This window comes from Bidens hawaiensis, unplaced genomic scaffold (assembly GCF_021521415.1).
Source record: "Bidens hawaiensis isolate Kalapana, Puna unplaced genomic scaffold, B.hawaiensis_p1.1 tig00005944_1, whole genome shotgun sequence".
Taxonomy (NCBI): domain Eukaryota; kingdom Viridiplantae; phylum Streptophyta; class Magnoliopsida; order Asterales; family Asteraceae; genus Bidens; species Bidens hawaiensis.
In genome coordinates, this window is record NW_027491393.1 from 416,514 (window position 1) to 440,108 (window position 23,595).

The 23,595-nt window shown below is 34.0% G+C and overlaps 2 protein-coding genes across 2 annotated transcripts; one reads left to right on the forward strand and one right to left on the reverse strand.

Annotated features, from left to right (window-relative positions):
* Positions 1–8,120: 8,120 nt before the first annotated feature.
* On the forward strand, positions 8,121–10,143 carry LOC143631159 (L-ascorbate oxidase homolog). Its single transcript, XM_077100005.1, has one exon. The coding sequence runs from the start codon at positions 8,121–8,123 to the stop codon at positions 9,783–9,785; it is 1,665 nt and encodes a 554-aa protein (XP_076956120.1). The 3' UTR covers positions 9,786–10,143.
* LOC143631160 (transcription factor Pur-alpha 1-like) lies at positions 10,073–14,081 on the reverse strand. The gene is made up of 5 exons (XM_077100006.1): positions 13,827–14,081; positions 13,646–13,693; positions 11,803–11,943; positions 11,429–11,692; positions 10,073–10,497 (listed from the first exon to the last, which is right to left on the reverse strand). Exons 1-5 carry the CDS (start codon positions 14,079–14,081, stop codon positions 10,345–10,347), a joined length of 861 nt encoding a protein of 286 aa, XP_076956121.1. The 3' UTR covers positions 10,073–10,344.
* Between the last annotated feature and the right edge of the window lie 9,514 nt (positions 14,082–23,595).

Here is a 23,595-nt window from a genome sequence, read left to right on the forward strand (position 1 = left end):
TCATACTGCTAAGTTTCAGGTTCTGTTGAATTCTTTCGTTCGGCGCGTTAATCGGAAGACTTCTTCGTTTATTTTTAAAATCATATTAACTTGCTTAATCTCTAAGGTGAGTTTTGTCATTCCCCCGTTTTCACATAGTTTTAAACGTTTTGGGGGCGTATATGTACCTATAGTATTTCGTATTATACATATCTTAATCATTAGCAAACGTCGTATTGTGTGTGAATTGCTAGACTTAAATTGCTAATTGATTACTTGTTTAATTTGCGCATTCGGAGAGGTCCACCATGTTCTCATTATAGTATGATCATACGACCGTTTAGTTGTAACCGGCGCCCGATTCGCTTGGCAATGGTTCACTTGACGCTTATTTGCTCATTGGGTTGGTTTATTTACCGCTTTACTTACGTTTTGCTACTTTTCATATTATATATTATTGCAAAACTTAATGACTTGCTCACTCAGCATATTTGTTGACAAAACTATTGTATTTTCTACGTATATGCAGGTTATCATTTAAACTGAAGACTTGGAGTATTGGGCTGCTAGATTGAGACCCTAGGCTATTTCAAGAAACACTTTATTTAAGTTATAATTTGGATTATTTCTATTTTGTCATGGATTATTTGATTTGGATTTATTTGCTATATTTGGATATTTTGTTTTATTTGGAATAAAATTAATTATTAGATATTGTCACAATTATTGCATTATAGTTACCTCGAGCTATGAGCAATCATGCTCATGCCCCGGTATTTCCGCCTTAGGTTGGGGTGTGACATTATTGCACACATATCTAATTTATTTATTTACATATATATATAAACTTGTGATTCATGTATATAATCACAAATTTATATATAAAGTGTGATAAAATTACTCCCAAATAATGTTAACATATAAAATAATTTTTAAAAATGATTAGTTGTTAAGAGTTCTTAAAGTTCTTAATTTTTTTGGAGTGTTAAAGGAAACCAACCATGTATAGGATGATATATGTACACACACACACACACACACACACACACACAAAAGGGTTCAAACAAAAAATAAGAAGTTTCTTAGGAATAGTAAGAGCCAACAGATTGTTGACATGCGGCATTACAAATTATGGTGAAACAACAATTTTAGGAAACTATGACGGTTATAATGGTGAAAGAGTAATTATAGGAAACTACATCGGTTTTTGGTAATTTTAAATCTTAATCATTGATTACCATGATCCAATGGCTATGATTTATTCCTAGTCTTCCTAGGAAACTATTTGTTTTTAGGATAACCCTCCCCCCCTCTCTCTCTCTCTCTATATATATATATATATAGACACACACATGACCAATGATGTATTGAATAATTAGTTTAAGGAGAAGTTGACAAATGACCAAAGTTGTAGATTTTCATAAGAGGTTATATAGATCAATTGACCCGGACATAAAATAATTTTGCTTTCACTTACACCCTGTTAAGAAATGTAACGAATTAGATGGTGCTTGTAAACAAGTAGAAGTCTATGCGATTGATTGATTGATTGATTGATTATAGATACTTGTTGTCCATATGCGACTCAAACAAAGATTTTTATAGACCAGACATATAGTTAGAAATTGTGTGGAAATAAGCCCTCATTTTCTATATTTACACAATATTGTTTGGTAAGTTTCAAGTTGCTTACTTTCCTATCATACGTTACGTCATTACCAACTGGTCTCATATCCATCAACCAAACTTTAATCTATCACCATTTGACGACTGTATGCCGTTACATGTTGATATTCACTTGTATTTTTTTATCCTATTAGTGGAATCGATATTTTTCTGGTTCATTAGCGTAATACCTCACTGTGAAATGGGTTGATGCGTCTGAAACTAACAATTAGCAGTAAATAATAACCCACATTTCTTAAACATTACAACCTCTCAAGTTCTACGGTTTACAAAATATTGAAGTCTCTGGTAAAAAAACATACTGAAGTTTATTAGAGCACATATATGGAGAATAGGAAATGGGGGAAAAGGGGAGTTGAGGTTGGCGTGGAAGGTGTAAGTGATGAGATGTAGGAGGATCAAGGGAAAAAATTCACCGAAGTACAAGGATTTTTTGATCAAATTCTATACTAATGTGTATGTAGTCTTTGCTTTTTTTTTTTTCTTAAATAATCCTAATTAAATAGCGCGTAGAAAGAGATGTGACTAAATCAAACATTATGCTAACTAGCGAAAGGCGTACAATTATACAAATCCAAAAAATCTAAATATTTTATGAACATTTATATTGAATCTTGTAACTATACTTCAGATATAGTATGACATTGTTTTTAAAATTTTAAATGCTATTTTTGAAATAAAATGATACCAAAATACCGTTCAGCTCATAAATCATTAATATATATAAACGAAACCTTTAAAAGCTCTCTAGTTGCTTCCCATCTCCTTTCAAACTAACTTATTGTAGATGGATGTTTCTCATGCATTTGACCCGAATTCACAAGTATGGGTCTTACCAATCCCAGATAGCCTTTAAACGGGTTATGATATCTCATTAAATTAAAAATTAATCTCACCAAATATTTGATATGAAAATCCTATAAAATAGAGATATACTAAAAATTAATATCCGATTTTTTTAAAGATGTTATTTAAAAAACAATTTTATAGTAAAAAAATAAGCGAGTCATGGGTCTTACAAAACCCAGATAGTTTTTAAGCAGGGTTATAGCATCTTATAGTAAAAAAAATAAGCGAATCAATGGGTGATCCTTGCCAAATCGTCTCCTTGTCTAAATTGCTGCCCCATTACACAGTGTAAGTACCTCTACCGAACACGCGTCGTATTGACACTAGTAGTGTTACATCATGCGTGGCTTAAAAATATCAAACAAACAAATTTCTAAACTAGCAGGGCCAGTCCCGGGCAAGGACGAGTCGGACTCCTGGCATGGGCACGCATTTTCCTAAGGCACTAATATAGCACGTTAAAACCTCAAATAACTTAGTGTCGTAACGTTAATCGTTGTTGAAAAAACATTTGTTTATAAAATTCGTTAGGGCCTGAGAGTTTTTTTTTTTTTTTTCATTTGCTCATATGGGGCCCTTGAATTCTTACTACCGGCTCTAAAAACTAATAACACAAAGAATATCATATTACAAACTAAACTTAAGAAAGGAGTAATGATGTCTTTATCTAGTTATCTAAAGGATGGAGATTTATGTCTTATATAGTAGTCTGTCTATTTAAGCCATTTTTACATATAAAAGATGATCGAATAGGTTAATTCTCAGCACACTTCAAATCCATTTTGCTAACCAAAATGGCTTTTTTTTTAAGTCAACAAGTGAGGAGTCCTTTTCTATTTGTTGCTTTTAAGTTTTAACACAATAAAGGATAAATTAATTTAATACGTGTCACTTTCCTTCTAGACCCACGTAAACCTACACATACCTAATTGAGAGCCTAACGACTAAATATATGGCAAACTTGCTCCAACATCTCCGGTCTAAAGCAAATAAGGTTACATAACTTAAAAATAAATATAAATGTGTTTTTTTTTTTACCTAAACGAATACGATTGAGTTAACAAAAATACAGTGACCACTTTCTTTTCTATATGAAGTTCCTATATCAAGAGTTAATTATGATAAAAACAAGTTTATCGACCTAGAAATAAAAGACAGATTAAGATGTTTCACTTTTAACTTAAATAAATAAAAAATAACAAGCACATGGTTTTAGAACATAAAATCTTATGTGCACTTTCAATTTATTTAATGTATTTAAAATTTTCACCTTAACTTTAATGGGTTATCATCATCACTATCATCATCGTACTCGGTAAATCCCACCAATAGCAAAGCTATGGTAAGGTCTGAGGAGGGTAAGAATACTTATTTGCCTCTCTTTTTTAATAATATATTAATTTTTAGTTTGATTTTAAATTAACCAACCTCACTAACGATTTTTAAACGGCAAAGACTTTTTCATACGTTAATATATTTTTTTAAAAGTTGAACCATAAAAACGAGAATTTTATTTCTTTTAATTTGAGTATGGTATTGTTGTAGTTTTTTTCAAATTAAAAAAAATATGAACATGTTACGTATGGATGTTCATGGCCCGGTTTTGACGTGTTTTAAGTTAAACTCGTGAGTCAAACCATTAGTAACAATTTTTTGTCAAAAATCAAATGAACCATTAGAAACTGAAATCGAAAATTAAAGAAAAAAACCAACCGTGAAACATAACCGATGACCAGTTTAGACGCTCTTAAAGTTTCAAACCAAACTATTAACAAACATAATTTGCACATGATTACCAATGTATGTGTTAAAACACCCGTCACATCGTATGAGCATCCGTATAGTAAAATATAAAAGAAGAAAGTGAGGGGCATGCATTTGGTGTCTATATGCACGAACGTGTCGCAATAACCAACCGTTCCCCAATGCATAAAGGTGCACTCATTGGAATAGAGGACAGAGTAAACTGTTTTTATGCAATGAATTAGAGACAGATAATTGTAAAGAAAATAGAAGAAGAAAAAGAAATAAAACCAAAAATAGTAAAAAGGTGGAGGGTGAGCCACCATTAAGGATCATTTTGAATAAAAGGCATCAAAAGTTAACCATTTGAAATAATTGAGTCTCAAATATGGTAAAAGTGGGATGGGGTGGGTGGCTAAGATAGCCCATGACCTTTTTATTCGTATATTTACAGGCTGTGTAGACCACAGTAAGAACCACAATACAAGCAAAGCATTAAACTTTGTATTTCTACCAACATGGAAATAACTTTCTAGGAAGTTTTATTTATTTATTTATTTTTTTGAACGGTTAAAAGGATCCAACAAAGAGTCAAAAACAAAACTAGCAAATTACATCAAAAGGAGAGGGTTTTTTTAACCACTTGCCCCAATAAGTCAATTTACGGTTCCTGTAAACATACCAAGTATAGGAATAATAAAAAATAGAGTACAAAATCTCCCCGTTCCTGATTTTGTTCAACTGAAATATAGAAGTGTTTTTGTATCTCAATAGCACCCACAAGGTTAGTATTTAAATTTTTTTAGGAAATTTTATTTATCAGCAACTTTTTTTTGGTCAGGTTAGTAAACTACCAAATTTATATTTCATGTTTCTAATTTATTTTCTCAGAGTTCTTTTCATCATCAAAGATAAACTGTATTAAAAAGTCCAATGAGTAAAAGAATTTATAGCTGGGGCAAAACAAAACAACATAACTAAAAATCGCAATAGTCACTTAACTTTTTATGCCTACTTTATTTTCTTAGAAAAAACAACTTTTTTTTATGTCAAAGTATTTATATCAATGCGCATATTGACATAATATATATAACATATAAGTGTATCAGAAAAATAGTTATTTTCATTATTTCCCATATTGACATAATATATATAACATATAAGTGTATCAGAAAAATAGTTATTTTCATTATTTCCCTGTTACCGAAATGTTTATACTTCAATTTAACTTTAACTTATGTGTATGGTGTAATTAGCATCCTATCCAATTCGTTTGATATATCTATTTTGATATCTAAGTTTGTAAATAACTTAATAACGTTTAACTAATCATATGAATGAGAAATGCTAAATATATCATCAACCAAAAATATAAGGACAGCCACTAGCTGGTCTAATAGTAAAGTTGTATAGCATTCAATCAAAAAGGTTGTAAGTTTTAGTTTTACCAAAACATTAAAAAACATTAAGTAAAATAAAAGTAAAAAAATATATTAGTCGTTAAAACAAACAAACAAAAATACAAGGTAAAACATTGGATTCTTCTTTCACGAACACTCTAGTCTCTAGTTGAATTTAAATATAATATAAAACTCCGATTTAGATATAACGAAACAATTTTTTACAATACAACTATAAAACTTGAATTTATTTATATATATTACTACCAAACCACTAAGATTGGTTATACCTAATCCCCACACTTCAAATTGAAAATACTTCTTCGATCAAAATCTTGAATAAAGAAAAAAGATAATCGAATCCCCACACTTCAAATTGAAAATACTTCTTCTATCAAAATCTTGAATAAAGAAAAAAGATAATCGATTTATGACACGAAACCAAAGTTTGGTTCTCAATTTCAAGTTTTAGTAATTGACAAAACTAAGTTCTTAATTAAATCTCTTCACTAATCTACAAAAATAGGTAGCCTAAAGATTATGATGGTAAATAATAACATGTATGAAATCTTATTTTAAAAAAGGTCATATTTCTTTTTAATCTAAAATTATGTATATGCATGTTACTTTGGAGAAAGCCTAGTCATATATCAATTATTGGATGTATAAATCTAAGTTATGAAGAAGTGGGATATTAATTTATAAATATTTTAGAAAAAGTCGTAATCAATAAGGTCAAAGGAATAACAATACTTGAAATATTATCCTACATTGCACCCGTATATTGTGGTATTAATCAATATATATAACATGTTCATATATCAATTTATTTTGGTGTGTATAGTTGTATACATGATGGGTCTATCCCAAGGAACTTATCATTAACTTGTCATATCTCGTTTTCCGTTCTAAAATAATTATATAGATTTTGTGTTCAGATAACATATTAAGATTATTATATCATTTGTACTACTCATTATATATTTTAAATAGTTATTTTTGTTGGGCCTAATATAATATAGACATGTCCAATGTAGTCGGCCTTATTATTATTTGTCACCCTAGGGGTTGGGGATCTCTCCATGTTACATTACATTACAACTTCACAACATTCCAACAAGTCACATGGATCTAAGGAATGTTACAAAAATGGCATTTGCCCGAATAATTGTTATTGGGAGGATAATTCTAAGGAATGTTACAAAACCATATCTAAAACAGCACAAGTAAAATTCAGACATGTAAACCTGGAGGTGCTACTAAGTTTGTTGGCTTGTTACGGATGGAATATGTTCATACCGATGAACTTGTTAATGCCGACAAGTAGTCGTTGACAAAGATCTTACCATTGATGTTAATGGTAATGCTGTACTGATAAATAACTTACTACATATGGTAAGCTGTTACTATTAAAGAGCAACTCCATGTTGATGAAGTTGTTTTTACCAACGAAGATTTAAGTGTTGAAGACAGTATTACTATGATGATGACTATTAAGGATAACTTTTTTACTTAAGAAAAACATGCTTATTGTAACAGTGCAAGTAAGCCGTTGTCCGCTTACTCCCGATGGATTGCACATCAAGGAACACACGGTTGACGAATTGCTCGCTTAAGCAAAACATGATTTGATAGAGAAGGTTTCCATCCATCCATTATGGAGGTTCCTTTCTCATTTTCAACCGATGTGTGACTTATAGATGTAAAAACAACATAATTTCTTTATGTTAGGTAAGTGTTAGCTATGAGGGATTTCATTGTTCATCTGTTGTATGTCTAATTTAAAACATAATCTATAAAGGCGAACAAATATTAGCAAGTTTGTCATAGTCAAAACATGGGCCACGTATATGGGAAAACCACATTTTAGCCCAGAGCTTTGAGCTACAAATCGAAGTCATGTCATATAGGTCATGTGTATTTATTCAATAAATATCAAACTCTTGAACATCACATTGTGTTTGTAGACTTTAAGTCATTGTATTATGTAAAGATTATTGACTGCTAAGATGTAGTTTATTGACATCACAAAATTTAGGATCATCTTACAGATATGAAAAGATTTTTTTTTTTTTCATAAATAAATGAAGGGCTTAATTATCTCCAGATTCAATGCATGGTAAAAGAAAAAAACAATGAATCGTCCATACGATATCCAAGATTAGAAACAAGTGTTTAACCATACATGATTCAAGGAGGTAATTAAGGAAAGAACACAAAAGAAATTTGTGGAGAAACACAAACGAATCGGTGTTTGAAAGTATAAAAAAGAAACCAACCTACATTCCAAAATGACAATCCCAGGTAGCACCCGGAAGAAGCAAATTCTTCCCGGTACTTTTAACAAAATAAGTAAATAAAAAAACTTATATATTCTTTGGTCTTTCTTGTTTCTTAAATAAATATACATATACTCCGCACTAGAATATATATATACACTCTGGGTGTCGCCGGGATTGTAACATGGACACCCGAAAGTTTGGTTTTTTCGTTGTGCTATGCATCTTCATAACATTAACGAAGGCAGAAGATCCTTATCACTTTTTTGAATGGAAGGTCACATATGGCACGATGTCGCCCTTGGGGGTCCCACAACAGGTTATTCTGATTAACGATAAGTTTCCTGGGCCCGTGATTAATTGCACAAGTAACAATAATATTGTCGTCAATGTTTTTAATAACCTAGACGAGCCGTTTCTTCTGACATGGAACGGTGTTCAACATCGGAAAAATTCATGGGTAGATGGAACGCCAGGGACTATGTGTCCTATCCAGCCTGGAACCAACTTTACGTATAAGTTTCAGGTGAAGGATCAAATTGGCAGTTACTACTACTTCCCAACCACCGCAATGCATAAGGCGGCAGGTGGTATTGGCATCATACAAGTGCATAGTCGGCCGTTGATCCCAGTCCCGTTTGATAACCCGGCTGATGAGTTTGCGGTTTTTGTTGGAGATTGGTTTAACAAGGGGCATAAGGCATTGAAGAGCCTCCTCGATGGTGGGAAATCTATTGGTCATGCTGATGGGATTCACATCAATGGCAAGTCGGCTCAGGTTGGTGCAAAGGCTGAACCGTCATGGACCTTTGAGGCCGGAAAGACATACAGGTTCAGGTTTTGTAACGTCGGGATGAGGACTTCGGTTAACTTCAGGTTCCAGGACCATGACATGAAGCTGGTCGAGGTCGAAGGATCTCACCTCATGCAAAACGACTACATGTCAATGGACCTTCATGTCGGTCAATGCATGTCTGTTTTGGTCACTGCAGACCAACCACAAAAGGATTATTACTTAGTCGTGTCGAGCCGGTTCGGCAGGCAATCGCATTCCACTGTCGCCACCGTCCGCTATGCAGGAAGCAACAGCCCTGCATCAGAGCAGCTTCCACCACCTCCACCAGAGAAAACCGCCGGATTCGCATGGTCAATAAACCAGTTCAGATCATTCAGATGGAACCTAACCGCAAGTGCAGCTCGTCCCAACCCACAAGGATCTTACCACTATGGTCAAATTAACATCACCCGCACCATCAAGTTAGTCAATAGCCGGAACTACATCGACGGCAAGCTAAGGTTCACTCTCAACGGTGTCTCCCACATCGACCCCAAGACACCTCTCAAACTCACCGAGTACTTTGGTGTCGCCGACAAAGATTTCAAATACGACATCATCGGCGACGAGCCACCAGCAGATATAGAAAAGAATATCAAGATCGCCCCAAACGTCTTGAACGCAACGTATCGTAACTTTGTGGAGATAATATTTGAGAACCACGAGAACACCATGCAAACATATCATTTCGATGGATATTCGTTCTTCGCGGTGGCAATTGAGCCAGGGAGGTGGAGCCCGGAGAAGAGGAAGAACTACAATCTTGAAGACGCCATCAGTCGCCACAATGTGGCTGTGTTTCCCGGGTGCTGGGCGGCGGTCATGCTCACCCTAGACAACGCCGGAATGTGGAGCTTGAGATCAGAAATGTGGGAGAGGTTTTACTTGGGACAGCAGTTGTACGTCAGTGTACTCTCACCGGAGCGGTCCCTCAGAGACGAGTACAGTCTGCCGGAAACCACACAACTTTGCGGCATTGTGACAGATTTGCCCAAACCACCGGGCTACGTTTAGATTCAACTTTTTCTGTAAGTTTGTAATTAAGTTTTCCAAGGTTTTTGTGTGGCCATTGTTGATACTGTTGTAAATTTGTAACTATCCCTCCATCACAAATTATTTTTTTTTCTTTTTTTTTCACAAAATAGATGAGGATATTGTTGTATCATCACAATTCTTATCAAATTTATGTTATCCTATTTAATATATTAATTATTAATCATGATCATATGAATACATCCACAAATACTATATGAACAAAAACAAATAAATGGCCAAACACAATATAATCCAAATTTCCAATCAGGCCAGCAAACACTAATAAAATCCTTCACAATACAATAAATTAAAAAAAAATAAAAATAAAAATAAAAAAGATAGATAGCTAGCTTTGCTTGCTTATTTTGTTGGTTATATCCCTATGAGGAATCAAGCTTAGCATCACTAGGATTATTCAAATTTCAATGAAAGATAATAAAAAGATAGGAAATTGAACACTTGGCACGCACGCACGCGGTTGGTCTATACACAAAATGAAAGCAGGTTACCATTTTTGCAACTTCGATGGAAGTTGAGACTATCTTTGAGGCGGGTCCACGTTTCGCACGTTTGCTCCAGTCATTCCTTCGATACGGTCTTTGGTTATGTCCACAAAGTGACCAACCATTTCGTGAAACTGCTTCAGTCCAGATAATGGAAGGATTATGGATGACCTATCAGAGCCTGCAACCTGCATTTGCCATTCACAATTCATCCACTATATTAATATTTTAATATTGTTTTATAATTTATAACTAATGCACAAAAAGTATTTAGATACTAGAAAATGGCCCATTTCAGCATGTACGTGATTTGACAGGACATTTTGCAATTTAAAAAAATTGCATATCAAACCAAAAAAAGATCCTTGATTCTTACGAAATGATATTAATATTTATATAGTGACGCGAATGACACGTTACATTTACAACTTAAAAAAGAAAAACACTTCATCCATCATTTAGTCTAGGCTTGTAAACGAACCAAACAAACACAAACAAAGCAAGTTCGTATTCGTTCGTTTAGCTTTAACCAAACAAACAATCAAACACGCACAATTAAACAACACGAACAATTAAAAACTGGGGTTTTCTTGTTCGTGTTTGTTCGTTGAGGAAATTAACACGTTCATGCTCGTTCATTGAGAAAACGAATACGCTCGTGTTCGTTTATGTTTGCTCATTAACAGTATAAACAAACAGGTCACGAACAAACAAACGAACAAAACTGAACATAGATGAACGGACATAACTGAGCTATAACTCTTGGTTCAGATATTATTCTTTAACTTTAACATGTTGGATGTAATTGCTATGCTATTTTAGACTTTGATTTGGATATTTATGTTACTTTTAACTGTCATTGGTATACGTTCATTCATTTATTTCCTTTTATGTTCATCGTGCTCGTCTATCTTCGAATATAAACAGTCATTTTCTTAATGGACAAACATGACTAACTCCTAAGTCTTCTAGTAACTCTTAGTGGCATAAGAGTTAGAAACTGGTTAACTTCTTTTTATATAACTAATAACACGACTTTGGGATAACAATCATTAACATGAACCTATGCAAATTATTACCATCATGATAAACTAAAAACAACCAATGGAAAATTCTTACCTCCGATATTCTCAAGTAATGGCCCCGGTTGTTGCTTCCAAGGTCAAAGAAGAAGCGTTTCTGGTCAGCCCGGATCACCTTAGACACCCCGAGACCACCACTTTCATCAGAAGGTGGCAAGTCAAATGTGGTTGACCTGTCTCCTAAGTTCAAGTCAGATGTTGCTGTAGGTGGAGACTGAGAACTGTTTCCAGCAATAAAACCAGCACCAACATCATCAGAAAGACCAACTAGTCGTTCATGAATAATACCTTCAGAATTTTGCTGTTAATCAAATAATAAGCAAACAGAAAAAAAATGATAAGAATGAGAAGCATAAACAAGGGTGGTTAAAGCTTAAACAGAATGAAAGGTAAAACGTTTGAAAATCGAACCTGATTTGGGGAAACAAAAAGCTTAGATGTCTCGTTTATCTCTTCCAAGATGTTTCTAAATGCAGTCCACCCTTCATCCCTGTTGCTTCCTGCTGGTACAATTATAGTGCTGCGGTTTCTACTAACTGAAGCTTCAGATACCTGCAATGAAACTCAATTAGGGACAACTAGTTTACAGGTGGAACCTGTTATTATATACAAATTGACATCAACAGTAATTAAAAAATTTTTGCAGAAGCTACCATTAATTATGTTTTACTCTTTCAATTTTCAAACCAAGAAACCGCAAATTTTATGAACATGAAAGATAATTGGCTAAAATTTACAGAGAAAAATGGTGTACTTTTTCGTGTAACAGCATGAATATTAGGCCTGGAAAACTGGGCGGGGGTACGGCCGGTTCGGGTTACAGGTCAGAAGGGGTTCCAAAACAAATAAATACGGATCAAAACGGGATCTGAGCAAAATGAGTTCGGGGTAAATACGGGCCAGGCCGTTTTGAAAAGGTATCAATGTGGTTGATGTCGAAACGGGTTTACCCATCCCTACTCCGTTAGTCCGGTGGTGGTGGCCGGGCAGTGAAAGCCTCAGTGTTGGGTGTTCCAGTGGAGACCGCGACGGAGGTGGAGGAGCAGCAGCAGTAATGGGGTAGCGGCGAAGGTGGCGGTGGTGGAGTATCATTGGCGATGGGGGCAGTGGTGGAGTGCCAAACTGCCAATGTCAGTGACGTTGGCGGTGGAGCGTTGAGGTCAGTGACGCAGCGGTAGAGTGTCATGGTGGTGGCAGCGGCGGCGACACGTAGGTGAAAACAGACAATGGCCACGGGTGGTGCTAACCCATTTAGACCCTATTATAAGTTAATAAGAATTATAATAGCTACAAGTCTAGACCTGCTGACTAACTTTAGGTGTCGACTAACTTAAGATGCCTATTTTGACCTGTTCACTAATTTAAGGTGATCCATTTCGACCCGCTAATTAATTTAAGGTAACCCAAATGAACCGATATACAATTTAGTTTTGCCCAAACTAACTCATTATTTGAACAATGATTTTTGAGCAAGAGGGTCTCTCTGAAAGTCATCTCTCTATACTTTTGGATAGAGGTACGGTGTGCCTACATCCCACCCTCCCCGGACCCTACTTATAGCTTTGTTATTGGTGCGATTTTCCACTGGGTATGATTGATTGATTTGAACAATGGGCCATGACAGCTTAACATACAATCTAAAACCAGTTACATGACATAAAAATGTGCAACCAAAACTTCTGCAATTCATAGAAAATCTATCACAAGGTTAAAGACATTAATGTGATTGTTACAACATGCTAAATATGACAATATAACCTAACATAACTCCCAAATTAAATCATGGTAAGTGCAAAAAACATCACATGCTTTCAAGTAAGTACAGATAACTAGTTAGTTAGTTAGTTAGCTAGCTACTATATTCATATACACACCAGAAACATTTTTCCTTTAAATTTCTGACCACGATAATAATATGACAGAAAAGCCACATGCTTAAATTGTTTCCATGCATCATAGTTTGATTTCTCCTACACATACAGACTTTCGATATTCAATCATCCTTAATCTCTGGATGTCAACAAAACTGGAAACTTTCTTCATAGATAAATTCTTGTATCCTCTTAAGTTTTCACTACAACTACTACTAATTCCCCCAAGTTACCCCTGGTGTACATCTATATTACAATTCAAGTACATTCAAGTTCTTGACTAACTAATAATCCCATAATGCACACAATATCACAGTAGAAACATTTAGAACACATTAAGTTGAAAAAACTTAAAAGAAAAGCATAATTAGACAAACGCATACCTTGAGAAACCGACCCCTCCTGTTCTCCCCAATATCAAAGTAAAACACCTGAAGAAATAAACACATTTGCAGAAATCAAATTCTAAGACATAACAAAGGCTGCACAAATTAAAATTAGGAAAGTCAATCTCATGTACATATAGAAAGGTCAGCTTACTCTATAGTAAGTCTAAACTACTACCTTACTATCCAGTTGTAGCTCCTTGCTAGAAGCATCTTGGTCATCAGACGTGACATAATAATTAAAAATATCGAAGAACCATGCGATGCCGTTAAACGGAACAATAATCGTAGAGCGCGTAGCCGACGTCTTCTCCGATATCTTCAGGTACCGTCCGCGAGGGTTCTCCTTGAGATCAAAGTAAAACAGCTTATGCTCCACCTGCAACGTCTTCGACAACAGCTCCACGTCATTCCCACCGCCACTAAACTCCATCTCCAAATGCTACTTCAACTGTTGACTTACTGAACGAAGGTGTGAAATGAAAGCGATTGAATTAACCTGGGGGGATTAGGATGAGTCAGTGTTACATGGCGAATTGGAAGGTGTGATTGTGGATCTGTGATTGAATTGGATTGGATTTGGGAATTAGGGTTAGGGTTTTGGATTGACGGAGTCTCGTCGTCGTTGGTGATGTGATTGTGAACAAAACCACCGCTTTCGTTTTATGTTCGTCGCTAAAGAGTTTTGCAGTTTGGTCACCAGTGGTTTAGTGTATGTCATTATGTGCACAAAGGTTTTTTGCTTTTGTATTTTTATTGGTTAATGTATAATGTGGATCCAAGATTCAGATGATTTAACTATTTTAACTAAGTTATACTAGTATCGAGTTTTTTCCTTAACAGCGTTTAAAACGAGTTACAATATTCGAGTGAGTTTTTTTTAGAATATATATCAACCGTTGACACTGATTTTTACATTTCAGACCTGACTTGCTATAGAAAAACTCTTTTTAGGGAACCATCCAAACTAAAATCTAATTATTAAAGAGAGTTTGAATATTTATATATATATTTTTTAAACGTCTAACAAAATTTTATTCTAATCACTAGCAAGATACTAGCGAATACCAGAACCACCCGAACAATAAATAAATTACAACTACATACCCCCCCCCCAAGTTCCGCCCGATTACACTTGTAATTATGATTATACATTAAACACACACCACGTATCCCATGTTAAATCCGGCCACTTAAACCAATTTTTTACCCACGAATAGTTTAAAGCCTTGATCTCAATGATCACACTCCTTAAGGTTAGGCGGTTTTCTCTCGGAACACCCAACAATTTTTTGTACACCAAAGGCACTAAATTGCCGTTAAACACACCACATGAAACGTCTTTGCCTTTTTACTAGAAAATAACGCATATTTATGCAATTCCAACAAATCCTGATTCGAAAAAGCAAAGATTGCCAGGACCTTACACCAATTAGTAATACTCCAAATTGATTGAGCAAATTGACACGATACAAACAGGTATTATGCTAACTCCAAATCTTCTTCATAAACTGAACAAACAATTGACTCTACCGCAATGCCTCTTTTTGTATTTTATTGTTTATTTAAATGTTGCAACTTTAATTTGTAATTGTCATTGTAAGAGCGATCTAAATGAGCTCTTCAAATTATATGAGTGTGTTCATTTTTTAGAGTGTAGTTGTGAGAGCATTCTCGATAGCTTCTCTATCTCCATCTCTATCTTTATAATTATATTAAAAAACACTACATTTTCTCTCTCATAATTAAATAATAATTTTTTTTACATCTTTATCATTGTCTTTTTTTTCTATTTCATTCACAACCAATTTCAAATATATTAAAAAATAAACAGATGATGAAAAGTGTTTTTTCAAATTTACTCAATTTTTTAAAAATTTCACTCTCCTCCACTTATTACAACTTACAACCCCCAAAAAAATTTAGACATTCCTCACACATAATTGTAGAGGACCCAATGAAAATGCTTTGAGTAGATGAGAGATAAAACGTTACTATTCAAGGGTAAATTTGGGAAAATACGGTTCGTCGTCCATATTTTTTAATTTTTTCGAAAGTGGTTGTGAGTTGAGGAAAGAGAAAATATAACTATAAAAGTATAAAAAAGAATATTTAATTGAAAAAAAGAGAGAAAATGCAGTGATTTTTTTATGTAATTTTAGATATATAGATGAAGAGGGGATTGGGAATGCTCTAAATATTAACTATGTTTCGAGTTTTGTGCTACTTAAACTAATAAAATTTGTATAACTAGTTATATATTAATCAAACTAAACGTGTGTGTGATACGGTTTTAAGTTTAATCATAACTCGAACCGTTGATATGTTTTGGTGGCATGGCTCAGGTAATGAATCAGAATTATTTACTACAAACCTGGTAGTTGAAATTTGAGGCAGGAATTTACACACTACACTTTGATAAACTTTACAACTACTCGATTTAGTGAGGTTCTTTTGACAATGAAACACCAAGGACCACTCTTTTATTTGGGACTGATTCCACTTTTGCAGGTATTTTAGTTACGGTGGGCTAGGAAAGTCGAGCCAAACACCCCCTTATTTGGTATAAAAATAAATTTGAGCAAGTTTCATGTTTTCCACCAACTTTATTCTTTTCATATTTCCAGCATTTCCATGATTTACTAACAACTTAATAAATAAATTGACACTTGGAATTTCATCCATTATAAAACTAATAATAAACTATAAACGTGGATGATATAATATATCAATTTTTTTTAAAATTATTTTTTAGGTGTTATATAGGTTGATAAGTGCAGACCATGATGTGCGAACACAATCCCAGCGCGCTATTGTAGCCATATTTTGATGTAATTGTGTGTACGTAGTTTGCAAAGCCACCTTTGTGAAGTGTTAAATAAGTGGGTATTAGACAGGTTATTATGTGCATAGGTATTCCTGTCATTTGCTGTATTTAATGTTATGAGCTTGTAGAGTAGTTTTCTATTCATATGTCATCTATTATTGATCAAGACCCCCAATATATAAGGAAGCCTGATATTAACTGTATTTAGTTTTCAGTTAATTGAATATATATATTGCATACCTCACAAGTCAAAAACAAATAGTTTCAGGATTGAAACAAGTGGAATTTAAGGTAGCGTATGTTTTTGCAGAGATAAAATGTCTGCAGTCTGCGGACCATATCTGCAGTCATCTGTAGCAGAAGAGGTGGACCAAATCTCTGTAATCTGCAAGAAGAAAACTGTTTGTTTTTTAACGTCTGCAGACTGCTAAAATAAAACAGAAATTTTTAAATAAACCGAGGGTCATAACAATTTAAAGTTAATGGGCTATATTTATACTTCTAACTAATGACGAAACCTGAACTGTTTCGTTTAAAGGGTCATAATAACTTTTTACATTTATTTTCATTCATCAATCATTTCTTTTCCCAAACATTAACCATTAACCAATATATTTAACTAACTTTTACATGTTCAAATAATTCAACTTCTTGGCCTTTTTATAATTGCTTTCATTGGTGTTTAATTGTTTGTTGAAGGTTCGTGCTTAATTTAGATTTTATACCAGACCTTTTCAAATAAATATCTGGGCATAATGAGAATATTCATCAGTTATATATTTACAAACTTTAAACAAATAAAATAATGTAATAAAGTAATCAGTAAACAAATCTGGTCAAGTAAAATTTAAAAACATTGTTAGATAAAATAAAAACTAAGCCATTAACTACGACCAGAAACATTTTAAGAAAATAAGAAATACTGTAATAATTAATAGTTAATTAAATTGAGTGGATGTGGTTTTGTGTTGCCTATAGTTACTGGATTCATTTACCTTCACATATTATCCTTTACTATCACTTAAGTTATTTACAATTTTCATCAAACATGAATGACAAGATATAGGTTTTCTGAAGGCTTTGCCGGCCGCCGTCTGCTTCTAACAGAAAAAAACTGGGGGTGGGGGGGGGGGGCAGCCCCTCCTCGCCCCTTATATGTTCCGCCACTAGGTGCGGGGCTATCGGAGGTGGCGGCGCACCAGAGGAGGAGGTCGTCGGAGGTGGCGGCGTGCCGAAGGTGGAGGGGTGGGATGGACGAAAAGGGGCTAGGGTTTTGAGAGAGATAGAACCAAGACCTGATGGAAAATAATAACATGAGAAGATGTAGAAGACTTGAGAAGTGGTTGGTCCATGTCTTCAAGGATAAGAGGGCGCGAAGACGATTTTTAATGAAATGTCTTCAGAAAAACAAAAAGTCTTCAAACCTAAAGGTCTGCGCGTGGTTTGCGTGACGTAGACATAAGAGGCCAGGAAGATCTTCTGGCAAAAAAACAAACACCACCTAAGTGATTGGCATGCAGGAATGAGAGGTGCAATAGAATGGACTATTATGAAGGAATGAAGAAAAGTGTGTTTGGCTGGCTAAGAGAATGGAATCACCCATTGCCTTGTTCATGCTATTCCCCTTCAAAACACCCCAAATTCATTCCATCCACCTTCCTTGTTTTTTTCATTACATCCCCTATTTCACCTTACTCATCTCCACCACCCTCCCACTATTACCATCAATCACCATCATCGCCGCCTCCATCACCCACCACCGTCGTTGCCGCCTCCACCGACCACCACCACATTCACCGCCACCTGCCACCCGCCACCACCACCATCCACAACCACCACGCCACTCACCATCACCGCAACCTACCCACCACCGACCACTACCACATTCACCGCCACCTGCCACCCGCCACCCGCCACCATCATCATCCACAACCACCACGCCACCCACCATCACAGTAACCTACCCACCACCTCCCGCTAACACCCACCACTGTCCTCGCCATTACCACCTGCCATCGCCAACCACCACCTGCCACCACCACCACCACCACCCACCACCGTTCACCACCACCACCCATACATCTACCACCGCTTACCGCCAATTTTATTTTATTCCTTTTTTTTGCATGCCTAACAACATTAATTAATTATTCATTCCATTCCTAGTTTTCTATATGGTAACCAAACAAGAAAATGGAATGGTAATGATCCATTCTATTTCTTTGTTCATTTTATTCCCTCATCCATTCCATTCCCTCGTCCATTTCATTATTACTTCATACCAAACAGACCCTTAGTGACATCTTACCATGCCAAAAAATTTGGTACGGGTATTGGTACATGTTTTCATTGAATTTCAGTACAAGTACAATCGGGTACATGTATGGGTACAAATATAGGTACTGTACCAGCTCATCTCTAGATTAAAACATAAATCAGTATCTTCGAGGTAGGGGTGGTAGCTTGCCCATGAAATTTAATAAACCGTTGCTCAGGGCCTCAACTTTTACAGGCCTTAACAACGTTTAATTCATATTCGATTCTTCATGTTCAATCACAACTCAATCGGCTTTCAATCTCTCGAATTTTTTGTTAGAATTGTGTGATTTTGTGCTTTCTAAAAATCGTATACAAAATTTGTGTGTAATCAAGTGAAAAATATTGATTTTTTTAACTAAATTGACCCTTAATTTTAGAATCTGCCTTTTTACTTTATAAGAGGCTGAGGAGTTGAGATATTTATTTAATGTGATTTCTTAACATTGATTGTTTAGGTTGCGGGGTGATCTTAAGAGGTTGAGGAGTTCAGTTATTTATTTAATGTGGTTTCTTAACATTGGTTGTCTAGGTTGCGGGGTGATCATATATAGTGTTCGATGCTTGATTTCTTGACTCTAGTTAAGGTGAAATCTAAGTGGTTTTTAAGGCCGAGTACATCCAAGAGCATGGCTTTGTATTTTGGTGGTTACAACTATTTACGGGTAAATAATAACAATGCGTATTCGTTTTCATCTCACGTAAATACTACCTTTAAGCTATAGCATATAACTTTCATCTCACCATCTCTCCTGAGCTCTCCATAATGTTGGTGTTGATCATGTTTGTGTAACGTTTTCATCTTAGTGATTCTGTAAGAACAAGACTTTTTCGATGTTGAAATTTTTTTGGCATATAACATATAACTTAGATGATGTAGTTTTTATTAATATATTTTTTTGGTTACATGGTTTGAGTTAAAAATATGTTTTAAATTGTCAATTTACTCTGTTTGTCTTTGTATGTTTTTTGTTTTAATAAAATCAATAATGTAATACCTTATAATTAATGTAAAATTATTCGTTCTTTTCATTTCAAAAGTGTTTCTTATTGCGAGAAGTGCGAGAAGAGATTATAACCAATCACATTATTTATTTTTTAATTTCTTATTATTTAAATAAAAGGGTATGTTAGTAAAATATAAAATGTTTTGTTTTATAACTCATACTCATTAATGGTTTAATTAATGTTAAGTTACTAACAAATGATAAGTTGTTGTTGTTGTTATTATTATTATTGTTTATTTCATCTAATATTTAAACAATTAAAATCCATTTGATCTAAAATCATTTTTATTCTAATACATGGCTAATTAATTTTTTTATTTGATCTCTAATGTGAAGTTTTTTATTTATTTTTTATTTTTTTATTTTAATCAACTAATGTAGTGCAGGCTTATCTTATGTGATGTAGATAAAGTTACGTAATCTAGTGTATGCACACTTTCAAATTTTGTATAGTCATAACTAATGTAGTGTAGACATATCATATATAGTCTTGGAAAAACTAATGTAATATAGGCTTACTTTCAAATGTTATGTAGTCATAACTAATATTGTGTAGATATATCAAATGTACTCGCAAAACTAATATAGGTTAGGCACACTTTCAAGTGTTATATAGTCATAACTAATGTGGTGTAGACAAAACTGATGTAACGTAGGCTCGCTTTCAAATGTAGTGTAGGCAAAATTAGTGTAGTGTAGGTACACTTTCAAGTGTCGTATAGTTATAACTAATGTAGTGTAGATATATCTAGTGCTGTGTAGGCAAAACTAATGTAGTGTGGTGTAGTGTAGGCACACTTTCGAATGTTATGTAGTCATAACTAATGTATTTTGGACATATTTTGTCACACCCCAACCTACGACGGAATATGCCGGGGCGCGACATAATTGTATCATAGCTCAAAAGACACTAAAATAAATCCGCGTGTCAATATCTAAATTATTAAATTCATATTATTCAAACACGTAAAGCACAATCATTGTTTCGAAAGAAATTACAACTAAAAATAATAGAAATAAAGTTCATCATTATTCATGCATCCTAAGGTCCAACTACTCTTAAATCCCTTGATTCTTCATCAAATATAGCTACCTGCGTCATGCGGGAAAATACATAGTTTGTCAACATAAAGTTGAGCAAGTAATCACGGTTTTTTGAATACATATATAAAAATGACAATTCCTTGCGATAATATGAAATACTATAACTAGCATAACAACAATATATCAATAATATAAAAGTTGTTTTTCACTCGAATCACATGGATAACGAGCTACACTGACGGCGTATGATCATACTAATTAGGATGAGGATGAGGATGAGATACCAACCACCAAAACATAAAGTAAACACGTAGCCACATTTGCACGTATAACTAATTGAGCAATATCATATAACGCAAATAGTGGAATTGTAGTGGAAAAATGATTAACGCATAACGCCCCCAAAATATAAAACGGTAAAAAGGGGGATGTGAATTACTTACTTTATATGTGGATTAAATGAGGATGAGATAATAATAAAAGAAATTGAAGGATGAACACGTTCAAGCCTTCGAGATACATCAACAAAGATGCCCTAATTGTTAACGATAGTATAATTAATAAATGAGGAAAAGAATTAATAAGCCATAACGATTTGAGATTTCATGAGATGTCATTGTTGTATCTTAATCGGTTTGAAATATTTGAGAGTCGTTTAGGGTTTTTAGGAGATGCATTATTTGTTGTTATTATAATTAAGATTATTATTATTATTTTTTTATTATTAATATTATTATTTATTATTATTGTTATTATTATTATTATTTGTGTTAATACTATTATTTGGTAAGCTATATATATTTTATCCATATTTATATTTTCAAGTAAATAGATTTTAAATAAATAATAACCGATATTAAGTATTAATAAATATTATATATATATATGAATTATATAAAAAAAATTTCATATTATTTATCCTTATGCATAAATATATATATATATAAAAATATATAATCTATATACATTTATAGATAGGAAACTATGACGCGAAACCATGGGCAAAATAATACTTTCGAGGTTCGGTTTCGTTAAAACAAAGTTTATTTAATATTATATTATGATTATAATAAAAATAACCAAGAATTCAAGCAAAAATAAAATAAATATGAAAAACCGGGTCCAGGGGGTTCGAACCCGTGCCCTGGACCGGTTCTTGTGTTTTAACCTTTCACACACCAGCCACTCTGCTGTGTGTTAGTTTGGTGTGTTTTACCAGATCTTAAAGTATGTAACCAGATATTACCAGTAACCAAATTCAATTACAAACCCTAGATCTTAATTCCGTTGATTCGTTCATTGTACGTTAAAATTGACTTAGGGTTTTTGTTAATGGATCAAAAACGAATTATAAGCATGCTTCAGTTACCATTTATGGTTGCAGATTGAGGGTTAAAGATCAACAGATGGGTTGCGGCGGAGCTTGAGTGCGTTAATGGTTTGACGGCTCTGTAACGTGCAATTAATTTAGGGTTTAGTTTCGCGAGGTTAAGAGGATGGTGTGTGCACATTTAATTGAATTTTAGGCGTGTATTTATAGTGTTACCATGCCCAAACCAGCCGCGGTTTAAGTTTGATTGTGTTAGCTGTCGAATAATATCCATACCTTAATTGGATCGTCGGTGGAGTGCGATTTGAATTAGTAAAAGATATGGCAAGATCAATTCTTGATTATGTCCGATAATTCAGGTCCAAGCAAAGGAGGGGGGTATACGGCCGTGAGTTAGATGAGGGAGAATGAGGATTATTTTATTATTAAAATTTTGAATGGTAATTACAGTTTGGTCCTTGGTCTATTGAGTTGGGTACAAAACACGTTTAAAGTTTAGTTAGGGTTTGTTTTTGCCATTCTTTGATAGTTATATAAATATAAAAAGGACTAAAAGGAACCTTTTATTAATAACTCGCCCGAACACGAACCGGGTCGGGTAACGTTTACAATTGAAAGAAAAACAGAAAAACCGAAATGTTACATATTTAATGTAGTGTAGGGACACTTTCAAATGCTGTATTTTCATAACTAATGTAGTGTAGAAATATCTAATGTCGTGTAGGTAAAACTAATGTCGTGTAGTCACTTGAGACAAGTTGTTGTATGTTTTTATGTATCATGTGTATGTATTAAACTAGTATTAGTTATCTTATGAGCATTGATTATGCTAGAAAAAATAACCGTCAAATACATTAATGTCTGGTTTAACTAGTCCAACACCACAAAAGACATGCATGCCCTTTTTAATTAAAAATATGTCATAAGTATGTGTCTTTATTTACGATAATGCCATTTCTATTTTTGACCATTGATTAAACACAATCAATGGTCTAGATCCATTTCTCGCACTTCTCGCTATAATATAACTTCTCGCATTATCCATCCCCTATATGTATATATATAGCACTTTTCTTATTGTCCGCTCGTGTGTGACACGGATAACTAATCTAGTATAACATTATATGAAAACTTAAAAAACTATTATTATTATTATTATTATTTTATGCTACCAATTTGAAAATAAACCCACTTAATAATTTCGATCACCATAACTTTCTTGTCATATATAATAACTTTGGCACTTTAACTAACCACTATGTATATGTATCTATATCCCTAACTGTTGGGACCAGGATCTTTGATCCTCAAAAATTAAGTATCGTTGGCAACTGTTAGCAGGACTAAGGATCCTCAGTGGTTCAAGGATCCTTAACGGTCAATTTGAGTTATATTATAATCTATTTTTTGCAGATAAAACACG